This window comes from Mytilus trossulus, chromosome 1 (assembly GCF_036588685.1).
Source record: "Mytilus trossulus isolate FHL-02 chromosome 1, PNRI_Mtr1.1.1.hap1, whole genome shotgun sequence".
In the NCBI taxonomy this organism is placed as follows: Eukaryota; Metazoa; Mollusca; class Bivalvia; order Mytilida; family Mytilidae; genus Mytilus; species Mytilus trossulus.
In genome coordinates this window covers 95,173,949-95,189,571 of record NC_086373.1, presented here as the reverse complement: position 1 = coordinate 95,189,571, position 15,623 = coordinate 95,173,949, and the positions used below count along the sequence as shown (strand labels likewise).

General features: G+C 30.9%; 1 protein-coding gene across 1 annotated transcript in view; it reads right to left on the bottom strand.

Moving 5' to 3' along the window:
- LOC134704914 (receptor-type tyrosine-protein phosphatase kappa-like) overlaps positions 1-15,623 on the bottom strand; it is a 45,592-nt gene that overhangs the window by 13,888 nt on the left and 16,081 nt on the right. The window contains exons 8-13 of the mRNA XM_063563699.1: positions 9,345-9,518; positions 7,032-7,134; positions 5,491-5,588; positions 4,306-4,505; positions 2,114-2,201; positions 23-99 (exon numbers count right to left, since the gene is read on the bottom strand). Of these exons, the coding sequence (XP_063419769.1) occupies positions 23-99; positions 2,114-2,201; positions 4,306-4,505; positions 5,491-5,588; positions 7,032-7,134; positions 9,345-9,518 (740 nt within the window). The remainder of the gene's footprint in view (positions 1-22; positions 100-2,113; positions 2,202-4,305; positions 4,506-5,490; positions 5,589-7,031; positions 7,135-9,344; positions 9,519-15,623) is intronic.

Sequence of the window (15,623 nt, the reverse complement as noted above, 5' to 3'; positions counted from 1 at the left end):
GATACTTTTTGAAGATACTTACATTTATAAATGATGCATTAATATAGTCAGATGCGGCTTTTCCTGGCTGTAGGGCAAGTATAACACGAGTTTCATCATCTAAATATGGAATAGTTTAATATTCATTACATTGACGTCGAATTTTTTTCCTTAGCTTTATTGATAGTTATCAAAAGTACCAGGGTTATTGAGTCAGGAATATTTCAGTTGTTTTTCAGATGTTATTTGATAGAAATCGTTTGGTTTTGCCAGTTTTTATGAATTGTTCTAAGGAAAAAAATCAAAAAAAGAATCACAAAAGTATATGTTGCTAGTAAGTTTCTACGAAAAATTCATTCAAACTCTGGCAAGTGTTTCTGGAGCTGTTTCAGAATGCACAAGCTTTACAATGCGGGAAAGGATAAAAGGTACAAGATCATTATTATGTAAATGTTTGATTGCGTCAACAGATCAAAAAAGTAATAAATAAATATATCATCATAAATTTATTAAAAGTATTTTTTTAGTTTTGTATTTTAGTTACAATTCAAATACCTTAAACATTATTTATTAAGATAGTTTTTAATGTCAATGACTATGAATAAGTGTTACTGTGTCATATGTGACGCTTTCTAAAAAAACGTAAATAAAGTTCCTCACTATAATTTCACTATAATTTCATTGTTAACAATTCAGATGGTTTGATTTAGCTACAAGTATGTTAAAGCTTATGATTGATAATTCCGGTCACAAGTCAACATTTTCAATTTTGGCAAAACATTTGACTAAATACATATCCACATTGTATCTTCTTAAATTAAACATAGCTCATCAGATCAATACTAAGTATAAAACAAAATGAAAAATACTCAAAAGACAGATTAAAAAGTTAAACAACAAAAATACTGAACTCCAAGGAAAATTCATAACGGAAAGTGACACATCAAATGACAAAATCAAAACTTCACCCACTTTAAACAAAATTGGAAAACAAATGTAAAAAAACATGTCAAAGAATGAATGGGGTAATTATTTATATATAATGACACATTTCAGATCATAAATATACCACGTTTTCCTTGTTTTAATATCAAACAGGATTTTTCACATGAATTCAGTGATAATGATTCTAAGATTAAAAAATGACGTCTTTCAATGCCAATACCGTCTGTTCTGCTGATAAAAAAACATATAGCCAATTTCAGTTCATCCTGATGACTTATGTATCAGTGGTATTTTTGTATGACTTTTCTTCCCTATTTCCAATAAAAATTATACATGTATGCTAATTCTACATAGTTGCATCAGAACTTATCTTAATAAAAGCAACAGTAGTATGTCACTGTTCGAAAGTCATAAATCAATTCAGAGAACACAAATCCGGGTTACAAACTTAAACCAAGTGACACCCGTAAACTTTAAGAGGGAAACAACGAAATATACAAAATACTGAAGTGCATAAAAAAATCAATGCAACACTCACAGAAACGAACTATAAGATAACAATTGCCATTTTCCAAACTTGGTACACGACCTTTTTAAGAACAAATTGGGGGTTAAACTTTGTGGCTAGCTAAACCTCGGTTTTATAGCCATGTTAAATATAGAACACTAAAATGACAACATTACAAGACAGGAGTACAGTACAAAAAATGCAACAACATCCAGGACAGGGAAATACACAAATAAACAATACACAAGTATAGTTTGACATGCTAACCACAGGATAAAAATAAACACGTAAAACAACCTCGGACTGCAGACGTAAACAGCACAACAGAACCACGAACTGGATCAACGTTACAGTAGTGACGTCACAAGTAAATAATGATGTTATAATTCAAGAATAGGCTGGAGCTTGATATTTCAAAATACAACTAATGTGTAAACAAATATTACTAATGGAAAGGAACCGTTATCTTCTTTTTCCTCAATCTAACTGCTTCTAAGTTATCTTGATCTTTAAATCATTATTTGAAAAATTTTGTTTTTTGATGTTCATAGTACTCTTTTCTATCAATCAATCCTAATATGTTTTCAGATTTACACGAGATGAATGATGGTATTGGGACATCTTTACAGTATGATTCAAAATTAAGTTTTTTCATAAATATAATTGAAATATTTTACATACACGGAAATACATTTTTGTATTTGTTTTTGCTTATATTTTCAGTCAATGATGCTGTTTTTGTTTCCTTAAGGTGTTGCTTTTTCAGTTTCTGAAAGAAAAGAAAAAAGTATATTTATCGTCGCTGGTCTTCTAAAATGTTGTATATGACTTTTTTGGCCAAAAAATCTTTTTTTGACACCAATGGTCTGGGCGGGAAGAAAACTTTGGTATTACAAAATAGCATACAGTTAGACCAATCAAAATGTGTGAAATAAAACATATTAAAAAATTGCCAATGTCAGTTGTTTGTAAAGTTTGCTTCCAAAATGTTGAATGAAAACTTGAAAATCGTTGTAGAATGGCCTTGGGAAAAAAATAATGGTACATTTCTTTATTTTTGTGAAAATAATTGAAGTTCTTGGATAATCCAGAAATGTCAACGTTTTTATTTCACTGCTATTTACAAAAATGTTCAAGTTCACATACAACATTTTGGAAGCATGCATTTTGCCAAATTTTTTAAAGCCTGTTTGTGAGATATTTTTTTCTTGAAACAAATGTGTAATTTACAACATTTTAGAAGCCCAGCGACGTTATATTGGTACATTTCTAATAAAACAAAAGTAACTAGAAGCTTCCAGTAGCATTAATCAACTTCTAAAACAAACTCATAATTAGATACAAATACAAAAGTCATTCTTTAAAGGAATAGATTAAAGCAACGAATAGTCTCACAGTTCTTGTTGATGTAGACTGTCAGACGGCTTTTATTCTATGTGCTTTTACCACTATTTATATTTTCCCTACTATTTAAAGTGTCGGTTAGCAAAATGATAGGAATGAAATGTCTAAATAACAAGGAAATACAAACAAAATTAATCCGTACACTTTAATTAGTCAGTAGTGTCAGGAGTTAAAAACGTGATTGACATCCATGATTAATCAAGTTTTGCTGAAATGTCTTGCATGCTTTACTGATTTATTTGATTTTATGTAGATAGTCCTACATATAATGCTTTTGTACAAGTATCATTTAATCGTAACATGAACCACGAAAATGACCCATGGGTCAGAAAAACTGAACCAGAAATACATGTATACCTTAAAATTATCCAATACACAAAATGTAGTTCAAAATGTAGAAACAAACTTAACCAGAAAAAGTTAACATTGACAAATGAAACATAAAAATTTGAAAATGAGTTCAAGCTCAGATCAACCATACGAGACAAACATGTAAATCTTGTTAATCTTGCAGTCAATATATGAATTAGATATAGTTGACCTACTGGTTATAGTGTGTAAAAGAAACCTAACAATGTACATTTAACATTCACAAAAGATAATGAAAATGAGGTCATGGTCATATGATACCTGACAGATAGACATATACACTTTACAATCATTCCATACATCAAATATAGTTGACATATTTCTAAAAGATTAAGAAAAAACACCAAAATTTAATGCTTGAGCAATAAACCATTAAACTAAGACCAAGGTCAAATAAACAAGGCTAACATAGACATCGAAAAAAATGTCCATACACCAAATTAAGTGGACCTTTTGTATGAAATATTAGATTTTTTGTTAAAAAAAATACCAAAACATAAAACAATACTTAAACCACTGAACCATAAATGGGGTCAAGGTCAGATAACACTGCTAGTTTAAGATAAAAACCTTACAATCATTCTATGTACACCAAAAAAAGTAGACATATTGTTTAAAGTATCTCATATATGGACTTGACCTCGAAAGCTTAACATTGTTCACTGATCCATAAAATGGGGTTGAGAGCAGATGAATAGTATTTGCCAGGCATGAGGACATCGCAAGCTAGGCACATACTAAATGTATTTTTTCTAATACTCATAATAAGTGAGAAATTAACATTTTTTTTCTTTTTCAAGTGGTCAATCAACCATTAAAATGAGGTCAAGTACAATGGACATTTCATAATATGAGGCATATGTATGCAAAGTAAGAAGCATCCAGGGCTTCCTTCTTCTCATATATAAAACTTTTCAGTAGTAAATTATCCACGGAATTCTTGCATCAGTGGAAAGTAAAATGACTATTTTGTTTTTAAATTTGTTTACAATTAATTTGCATTATTCATCTATGGAATCATTGTTCAGATTTATTCATAATTGAACAAAAACGAAATAACAATTGTATATAAAAAAACTGCTATGTATACGTATATAAACCTCAAATTCCTTTTCAATTGGTCCCTTTGTTCCTCGTCCTTTTTCAACATAGTCATAGAAATCATTTATTGAGATAGCAGTTTCAGAACCTTTTGAGTCTCCAGCAAAACTATAATATTCTCTATTCTCCTCATTCTGGTTGTCATATGTTGCGCCATTTGTTGTAATTGGATTGGAAAGACTTGGTTTGTCTGTAGCGCCTGAAAAAAAAATTGATATATTCATATTATAGTTTGACTTAAATATTGTTACGGGTAATCGTTTAACTTTTGAGCATTACCAACTGTTACAAGAGTAAGGGCAAGATTGATCCTTCCGGAATACCCGTTTCATCCAAGACATACAGTTTAGAATCATTATAATTGACTTCAAAACTACGCATGTGTTATAAATATCGTGTGTGTCTCGTTTCAATTTAGAATGAAAAGCTATCTACAGGAATTTCAAATTGCTTCTAAAATTGCATTCGAAAACAGAAACCTTATGTTCTCCGGAAACTGGCATTATCCTTTTGCACCTGTTCAATATGATGATCAAATATTAAAATCATGACTATGCATGCTTGTAATATTTTAATTGGGATTCAGTCAGTCAGGATTCTTCTTCATAAAATTTAAATCCATTTTACACCACATTTTTTTTTTTTTTTTTAATCATAAAAATGACAGCCATCGTAAAGATGATGCCCGGTTAATTTAGCTCTTGAAAAACGATAAATGTATCCACATAGCATCAAACCTATCCTTACATAAAAGTTATATTTTTTAAACACAAATATATTTTTTGTTCATTCTATTTTCCTTCTTGTGTTTGAATTCAATCAATACTTTGATGGTGAGATACACTTATTGCGACAATTTCATAATTTCATGTGTTATTTAACCACTTATTTAACCTTCTTAAATTAATATTAAGTTTGTATTTTTAAAGCACAATATGTCTTTCTTTTGAAATAATGACTGGATAATAAGATTCAATGAAATGTGCTTCAATGTATATGATAATGACTGTGTAAAATCATTAATTTTTTTACCCTGATAATGATGAAAACCGCAGTTATTCATTTGATAGTTATCATATGTTCTTTGATTTTGATTTTTTATGCATATTATTTCAATTCATTCGAAATGCGAGTCCTTTTATTCACACACATAATTTTTAAGTATTTAAAAGAAATAGGTATACCTGTCGTGGTGACTTGTGCGTAAAGTTCAGGATTGTTAATGTCTTTTGACGACTGTTTACGTTTGACAGTTTTTTGTTTACCATTCGTGGATCTCCGCCTTGAAGAGATAAATAAATATTCAATTTAGTATACGAACTGTATGCTTCCTTTCGAAAACCTAGATTTTGTAATTAATGCAATGATGTTAATAAAAACCTTGTTTTGTTCCCAACGTAAAGAATAAACACGGTCAGTTAGATATTCTGATAGGATTGAAGTTTGATGTTGTTGCCTTTACAACGTGCATCCACAAGTATACCGTTGCAATTGTCTATGTTTACTGATCTGGTTTCCGAAACTTGAGTTTTTATGAGACGAGACCGTCTTGTGCTCAACCCACTAACCTGAAGGTCCAGTGGATTTGTAGTTGCGGTTTTATTCCCTTAGATCACATGCCAATCAAGGCTTTCGAGCAAAGATCTACCCGGATTGGTATCAGAGTTGTCGCTCCTAGATGGATTGCCTTTCTGTGCTATCGACCCCCATCTGAAGTTTGATAACTTTGATTTAATCTGGATATTTTATTAGAGACTAAACATGTTCCATCGAACTGTGTAATAGTTGTTTCTGGTTTCAATCAGTGATCAAATACCATGTTTGTTTGTTTTGTTCAAGGGAAATCAATTTTGAAGAGTTCTGTTTAGAAAGCATACCACTGAGAAGAACTGACTACTGAGCTGATAATACCCTCGGGGACTTAGAGTCCAATAGCAGGGGGATCTACCAGGTGCTAGTAGATGCACATCTTTTTATCTTGTAACGTTTTTCTTTATTTTGTTTTTGCTGACGACATGTTTTAAAAATTAAAACACATTTATTCTAAAACCAGTTGTTGGCATGATACGAGTTAATGTTCTTCTCATAGAATTTATATTGGTATGATACTAAAGCGCAACGGGAAAGATTGCACTTGATATTCATATGATAAAGACATAATCTTTCAATCAGTATAATTGAGGTTTGGAGCTGGATTGTCAGTAACTGCTAGTACAATTCAATCCTTTGGTTAATTAATGTATCATTGTCATGTTGCTTAGTTTCTTTTGTTACCTATTCTGACATAGGACTCGGACTTTTAAACTGGGGTTAAATTTGCGTTTTACTGTGTGTTCTACAATGGCATGAGGAATAGGGGACGTTATAGAACACACAAAACATGGAAACACGGTCGCATTCATGCGCATTTCTCGAGGCAGTGGCCTCTGACATTTGTTACTCTCGTATGTTTATTAATTTTAGTTCATTTATATGTTTTGAAGTCTAGTATGACGTTCATTTTCAATGAAGTAGTACACATTTCAATTAGGGGTCAGTTGAGGCCCACCTCCGGGTGCGGGATTTTCACGCTACGTTAAGTCTCATTGGTGGCCTTCATCTGTTATCTGTTCTTTGGTTGGGTTGTTTTATTTCTGATATATTCGCCCTTTCCATTATCAATTTAAGTAGCTATGGATATAGGACTTAGGGTTCAATATACTAAATATCTTCAATGGCACATTACCTGATAAATACTACTACAACAATTATCAATACTAAAACAAGTAAAGCTCCTAGTCCACCAACTACTGCTGTTAATGGAGATGTATTTGGGTGCTGAAAAATTTCTAAAAAAAAATTAATTGTATATGTTTTAAAAAGATGATGATTCAGTGTTTTTTACATATTTCGGAGAGTTTAGCCTAGTATATGTATTTAACTGCACGTGTTTTTCTTCTAACCCTTTGTTATATGTTTTTTTTAAATACAAATTCTGTAAATCGTCAAGAAATTGATTGAATGTTATTAGGTATATAAATATATTTGAAATGTGGGGCCAATCACATCGGAGTATATATCACAATTGCATACCTGTTTTCTTTATTCGATCCTTATTCACATGTTTTCGCATTGTTATTAACTGTAGTCTATAATGGTTTTTTTTAGAAGAGAATCATATTCAAAACAGTGTGGCTGTGGCCATTGATTGACAACCTTAAATTTTCCCATTGACTGAGGCAGACTATGTGAACGTTTGTCTGTAACGACCGCTGCTCTCTATGTACTTGTTAAAGACACTTAAACTGTGGGGTCACAAAAAGTTCTCAACACCTAGATAAAGTAATTAGAAAAAACTAATCAGGAATATCACGATGTTTTGATTTATATCAATAATACAAATCAGAACATAAAGTTATTCCTGATTAATTTTTCGAATTCTTTTAATATTAAAGGCGTTAAGAACCTTTGGTGACTCCACAGTTTCAATTATATAGTAAGTAATACGGAGCAGTTGTCGCTACAAACACACGCTGATCTAATCTATTACAGTCAATAGGATAATTTAAGGTCGTCAATCAATGGCCACAGCCACACTGTTTTGAATATAATTCTATATCATTGGTAAATGTACAAATTATGCTAGATTGACTGGACTAATAAGATTAGATGTTTCCTTCCTGTACATATACCACATACTTTTTACAACATGCTTTGTTTCACTTTAATGTTTAAAAAATGGTAAATAAGTGGCATCGAACATCGCTAAAGTGAAACTAATTGTAAAAAAAAGGCGCATCTAGTGGCGTAAAATCATTCTCGTTAATTGTGTCCCAATAATTTAGGCGAAGAGATTGTCACATGTGCATACACATTTCAAATAAAAAAAGTCGTTTTCAAATTTCTTATGTTTTATATGTATACGGCTTTGTTTCTCTTCAATTTTTTTTTTGTAATCCAAATTTATTTTTAAGCTTTTAACATAACTGTTTCATAAAAAAAAAATAATGAATTTTCTTCATGCGAATGAAGATTACAGGAGATTGTTCTCCATGTATGATCATTAGTACAATTCTAAGAAGCTATATATATATGCATGCACATGCTCTTTAGAATTTAAAAATAAAATAGCACACAAAAGAACCTCTGTCGTTAGAAGGAACAACATTGTAGAAGTCATGATTTAGAATACTTTGTTGATCATGCTCAAGATTTCTGAGAAATAGCAACAACAAGCAAACTTAAAAATTAAGATATGTTTCTGACGCTTGAGGTTGACCTTAATTTTCTTTCAATGAACAATAATTTTAAAGCTTAAGACCCTTTGTCTCTGTTTCATATTGTTAATGAGTTTTACTGACAATCGCTGATTTTCCTTGGAGTTCAGTTTTTTTGGGGGATTTTACTTTTTATCTAAATTAACAATATACCGGATATTGGCATGAAAATATTTAACTTCATTTCGTGTTTATTTAAGTCTAGACTGTCGAGTAGACCACCGAATATATCCGATTGCCATATCAGGGATATAAAAAAAATATAGATATAAACAGATATCAGACTCATACATTTTCTTTTTTTTTTTTAGGTCTGTTAAATTTCGTATTATAAATTAGAATTAGATCATCGTTTTTATAATTGCGATCTATCGATGATGCTTTAAAAAAAACTTGTTGATGTGTTTTGCGGCTTTGAAGTTGGTCAATAACAAATTATCACATCCCGAAGTTGTTATATCTAGCGAAACAACAAAACAATTTACATAAAATTATGCGGGAGAAAAAATAAATCATCAATAAAAAATCTGAAGGTTGTTCGAAGGAAATTTGTTAATGTTGGAAATCAGAACGAAATGACAAGATAAATGTCAGTTATTGGTGGATTCGTGTTGATGAATATTAAGTTTTATTATATGTAATATTTCGTGAATAATTTGTTCATTTTCGTTTGTTGTTTTTTTTCGGCAATTGTGATGTCTGTTTATTGTCGACTTATGTATGGATTTGGGTGCACAACTAGTAGCTTTTTTTACCTCCCTATAAATGATTTGATACCTTACCTGTGCATATTGGTGGAGAACTCCAATTTCCATTTGTTTGACATTGAAGCATTGTAGGGCCTTTTATCTGGTACCCCTCGTGACATGAAATGTTTAAAGATGATGGGAATATGTATTGCTTAGAGTTTTTGGGTAGCATAAATTCAATGTGAGGAATGGAACTGCACAACACACCTTAAAAGATATGGGATAATATATATAGATGTTTTGCCATGAATTATAATTGATATGGTCATATTATAAATTAGTTGGTTCAAAAATTGAAACCTGCTTCATACTCATATATCGCTGAAATAATATGATAAAGGTAGACAGAAAAATTTAGGTAATTCAGCGTAAATAAGAAATCGTGTGGTTTTAGAGAACTATTTCTTGATCACGTTAAATATAGGGAGACAGTGTTAAAAAAAAAGTAGAAAAAAAATATCGAACCCAAATTTACATTGGAAAGGAGATGTCCATGAAAACAGACAAAATCAAACATTATCAGTTAACGTTATTGTAATATTCCTGACTTAGTGTGGGAATTTACCTAAAATATGTAAGATGAAACATGGTTTTATAGCTAGCTTACTACCTCAATTATGTGACAGTTATTTATAGTTTCGCTACATTGATAAAATTGAGTGAGTATCCACTATTTGAGATCAATGTGATAAAATTGAGATATAGCAATATCAATATCAATATGATTTGACGAGAAATGGTAATTTACGTTATAGTTTCAGGTTTGAAAAGTCAATTTCATTGTTAAAAGATAAGCAAATTCAGATTAATTAAGTCAAGTCATGTTTTATTTGATAGAATATTACTAATTATAAATAGTCAAAACAAAATTAAGGGTTTCTTGTATCTGAAAAAAGGGAGAAATTGCTACTTCCAGTTTACATACGGTCAATTTTGGATTCAATTTTTCATGTTACAATGTTTCCTTACCCAATGGAAAAATCTTATGACTTACCATATGCCAAACATAAAAATCTACAGCAACAAATAATCATTTCACCAATACCTCATATTTCAGGATTTCAAATCAAAATACAATAAGTATGTATTGTTACGGAGTTATACTGCCAACATATTATTAAAAATATATAAGGAGAGAAAACGCCGCAAAGTACCTCAACCCAATTATGTGTATGTTAAGACATGTCGTTATTATTAGTCTTCTGCTAATACCTCTCTATGTTTCTTAGAAGTAATAACAAAAAGTATAAAGTGTGTCTTTCTTTAGACTTTGATCCAAATATAAAGACTTTATGCTACAATTAATTAGCATCATTTTTATCATTAATATCATATATAAGAAGAATGTTAAACCTCACCCAAAGTAGAAGCCCGGATTAGCACAACCACGAAAAAAAATGATCAAAATGAAGACAAATGGTCTACCCACAGAAAACTGAAAGTCTCAGTAATCAGGCCAAAATAAAACATTTATTTCTCAGAATTTTTTTGGTAAATTACATTTTAAGTAGGAGTCATCAAAATGATTAAAAAATTATCAATATTGAATGTTCTTTGAAGGTAGTAATAAATGTGTTTGAATGTTCAATGAAGTTCCCTTGCCATGTTTGGAATTTTTTTTCAGATTTTCGAAATGTTCTCGTTTTATCCATTGTAATCCCTTAAAAAAAATTGCCCATTGACCCCATGTTTCTTTTTATAAATCTTTTTCATACATAATCATGAGCCATCTGTAAATTTTTTTTATAAAATCCTCCTAATTTTCAATGGTTTTTGAGAATCTTAACTTGTAAATGATAAAGCTATCAATAATCAAAAGATAACATTTTCCTGCCAAAATTTCAATGGCTTGTACATGTATCTTGAAAACAAGCACATTGACCTGTATTTTATTTTTCAATTTTGGTTCTTTTATCAATCCCCTATCAATATAAATTAGTGGTATGAAAAGCTCGTTATTTTGAAACTGAGTAAAGAACCTCCTTAAACACTTTTTTATGGTTCACGTGCTTAAGAACGTGTCTTAATTTTTAGAAGCCTTTCGTGTTCGTGTCTTGAGGGTTTGGTGTTTAAATGTCGTGAACCTAATATATTCCTTTGTTAATACTCTAAGTAAAATGCATGTACAAATTGTTAAAGTAAGTTCATTTTTATTGAAAAATGGCCCATAGTCTATATTTATTATTTCGTCAAATAACGTTTTGATTTGATTTTTTATTACTATTCTTTACAGGAAGGACACGTATTTTGTTTCTGACATTTAAACGTAATGAAATAATCCAACGAAAAATCAGCTTTTCTTTTACCAATGCACTACAAGTTTAACAGCATGTATGTTTTCAAAACATAAGTTATGTTCAAGCATGTATGTTTTCAAAACATAAGTTATGTTCAAGCATGTGAGTTAATCAAACGGTTCAAGTATTATATCGAAAGTAATTTTCAAGTAACTATTTTTTATAGAATTTACAATAAGCGCTACCACATTTGATAATTTATCTTTCTATTCCTAAAATCGTTTCTATTTATAGAAAATACGTTTTTTTTAAATCCACAGAGCATAAGTGTTTCGCCACATAAAAAAATATCATTGTGTATATTGTTTATTGCTACGCGTCGCGTGGAAGGTTCCTGATATGCAAGCATCATTATCATCTATTCGAATCACAAACGGATTCAACCATACATTATGAACGCTATAAAGGTAATGATTTCATACGGGAAGTGCACATTTGGTATATTTAAGGTTCATCGTCCGGTGGTAAACTCTTGTAATTAGTACCGCAAGGTAAACAAAAACCAGATACACCGACCATAGGAGAGATGCTTTTTTTTGTAAAGTAACATCATTTCGTATGTTTCTTAAAATGTTTGTTCATTTTAATTTCTCTTTCATTCAACCATTCTTTTTATGTCCGGCTTTTGGTTTTTATTAAATTTGCCTTTTACAATTATTTTTCTTTGAAAATATGCTCACGATCTTTTCAATAGAATTTGACATTTGTTATTGTGTAGTGTGTAAGAAGATAATAAGAAATAATAGTGACATTTTACTAAATCAAGGTCATAATTATCAATTTTAGCATATGCTTAAATGCTTAAAAGATTTTATAAAATGCTAATGTGATTTAAGGATCTGTTAATTTGATTTTAGCATCAGTTCATTTGATTTTAGCATCAGTTAATTTGATTTTATCATATGCTAATGTGATTTTAGCATATGCTCATTTGATTTTAGTATATGCTCTTTTGATTTCAGTATATGCTCTTTTGATTTCAGTATATGCTAAAATTATTTAATAATACCTTTAAATGATGCTTAATTCAATAAGTATAAGCTAAATGGTTCAGTTTATACAGAAATCATGAACCAAAATGATGGTTATAAATATTAAACTTCGCATACATGATCATATATACCAATTTAATTTTAGCATATACTTAATTTAATTAACTGGTGCTAAAATGAACTTAGTTTATGCTTAAATGAAATAAGCTTATGCAAAATTTTATTTAGACTATGCTTAAATGAATTTAAATTATGTTCAAAAGAAATTAGACTCTGTCTTAATATATACACATAGTATTTTCCATATTCACTCCAGCCTCTGAAGAGTTCTTGTGAAGACTTCTCACTTATAAAGGATAGAGTATTGTCAGCAGTTAAAGCAGGATGTTGGAATACTCAGGTGTCGGATTAGGTAGGTTACACTGTTATACATTTTATAAAATCCATTCACAATTCCGTCTTCCACAGGGGGTTTATCAAGTTTATAAACATTTTAACCCATCACAGCGTTTACCTTTTTGCCGAATTCATTACAAATAAATCAAATCCTTTCAAGATCGATTTGATTTTAATAATATCAAATGATAACAAATAAATATTGTAAAGGAACAAGCTTAATAAAAAACTAAAAATAAAATGTAAAAACTTATAATGAATTCTTCAGTGAAAAAAATTATTTTAACTTGAACAAAAATTAATAATTTGAAATTATTAGAACAAATACTAAGATGTTTATTATATGGATATCAAATGCATTGTTCACACACTCAAGTTGATTTTAATCAGACTTAGTTATAAACATGGACCATATTTACTTCAAAACATACTTGTTTTAATTTTATCTCAAACTTTAAATGTGACACCATTTTAAATCGATGAATTCATCTTTATGTATATAAAAGAGAGACGAAAGATATCAAAGGGACATTCAAACTCATAAATCTAAAATAAAATGACAACGCCATGGCTAAAAGTAAATAGACAAACAGACAAACAAAAGTTTACATGACACAACATAGAAAACTAAAGAATAAACAACACGAACCCCACCAAAAACTAAAGGTGATCTCAGGTGCTCCGGAAAGGTAAACAGATCCTGCTCCACATGTGGCACCCGTCAGGTTGCTTATGTGATAACAAATCCGGTAAATAGTCTAAATCGATAGGTCACATTCATGAAAGGGAAGGGGATTGTAGTTACGACGTAAGGAGCATATCCGATATCATATGTGAAACGGTTATTCCGTAACGGTCAACCAACTCGTGATGGCGTCCGTAAAATTTACGAAGGGATGATTTGAACTTCCCCATTTGGAACTCTTTGTTTAATAGCTTTCTTGTGAGCAGTAACCCTCTATCAAGAAAATCATGATAGGAGATGCAAGCACGGGACTATCGTATCAATTGGGAGATATATACTCCGTATGCAAGTGCTGCTGGATTGTTGCTACTTAGAAATGGAAGTTCACAATTGGAAAACTGAAATAATCTCTTTTGTTTTCAACCGACCCTCATTGTCAATTTCTAGATATAAGTCAAGATATGAGGCCGACATTACTGTTTCTGCAGTATCCTTTATCTCTAGTTCGATTGGATATATGCGTTCGACATATATAGTCAGCAAATTTTGAATTATTAAGTGAAAGAACATCATCTATATAGCGGAAAGTAGATTTAAAGTATATTGCTTCTTATCTTTCTTCCTAAGAAGTTCCTGCATGAAGTCAGCCTCATAATAATAAAGAAACAAGTCGGCAAGTAGAGGGGCACAGTTTGTTCCTATTGGAATGCCGATAGTCTGTTGAAAAACACGACCTCCGAACGTAACAAATAAGTTGTCAATCAAGAAATCAAGCATCTTGATAATATCTTTTTCAGAGATTTTTTTTGTTAGAATCAGAGTGATCTTTTACAAAGTAAGATTTATCCCTCCTTAAGACAAGATACTTGTATCGACGTTGGCCATTCTTTTTTTTTAAGCAAAGCAATACCAACTCTTTCAATTCAACTTTTAGTTTGGAATGTTGAATACTTGTGTAAAGAGTAGAAAAGTCAAATGTTTAAGACTGTTACAAGATGAAAGAGAGTTAGATTGTATGAACTCTAAAACATCTTTGGAATTTTTAAGTATCAACATCTGATTCACGCCACCTCTAGAATAGGCAGTTTCACAATAACTTTGAAGCCCGTCTTTGATTACTGATAAAATATATGTTAATAATTTAGAAAGAGGTTTCGTTGAGCACTTGAAAGACCCAGCAATATACCGTTGTTTGTAAGGACACTTATGTAGTTTGGGTATTCAATACAGTGATGGAAGATCCAGCTCTTCATCTTTGGTTGAAATCCCAAAGGAACATAGAACAGACCTATGATTATCCAGGATTTCCTCTTGAGTAAGTGTCGTGAGGGTATATGTTGAGTTTCCATGTGAATTGTCAATACCTAACTCGTTTATCAAGAAGTTAATGTAATGAGTATTACACACAAAAACGATGTTGATTGGGGCTTTGTCTGCGGGGACCACAATTTATTTGTCATGGAGGTAGGATAGATGTTTTGCAACATTTGGGTCTTTAAAAATTGACGTAGCATGGATATTCATAGAACCCACTCAGTTTCTTAATCCTGATTTGTATCAACGACCTCACTGCCTTAATTCATTCGGAAAGAGTGTCTACGTCTTCCTTCTCGCGCTTAGCCCATTGCCTGGCATAATCCTCGACTGAATCCATCAAAATTTTGAGGAGTGTTATTAACAATGTTGAGGTCACCGGTAATAACGTGGCCAGCATGGTTATATGTGAATTGGGAACTAGCACAAGTGCAATTAGAAGGTTTAGGCTTGAAGTGTCAATATCGAGATCCTGCAAAACGTGTTTGTAATTGAAAATTTTAGTTGCAATATGTTTGGTATAGGTATAAGAAATAATTGGTACAGACTATTCTTTGAAATAAGGAGGTATTCTCGATTGAACTAATTTATGATGAAGGATATTGCCTAAGTTGACGCCATCGAGACC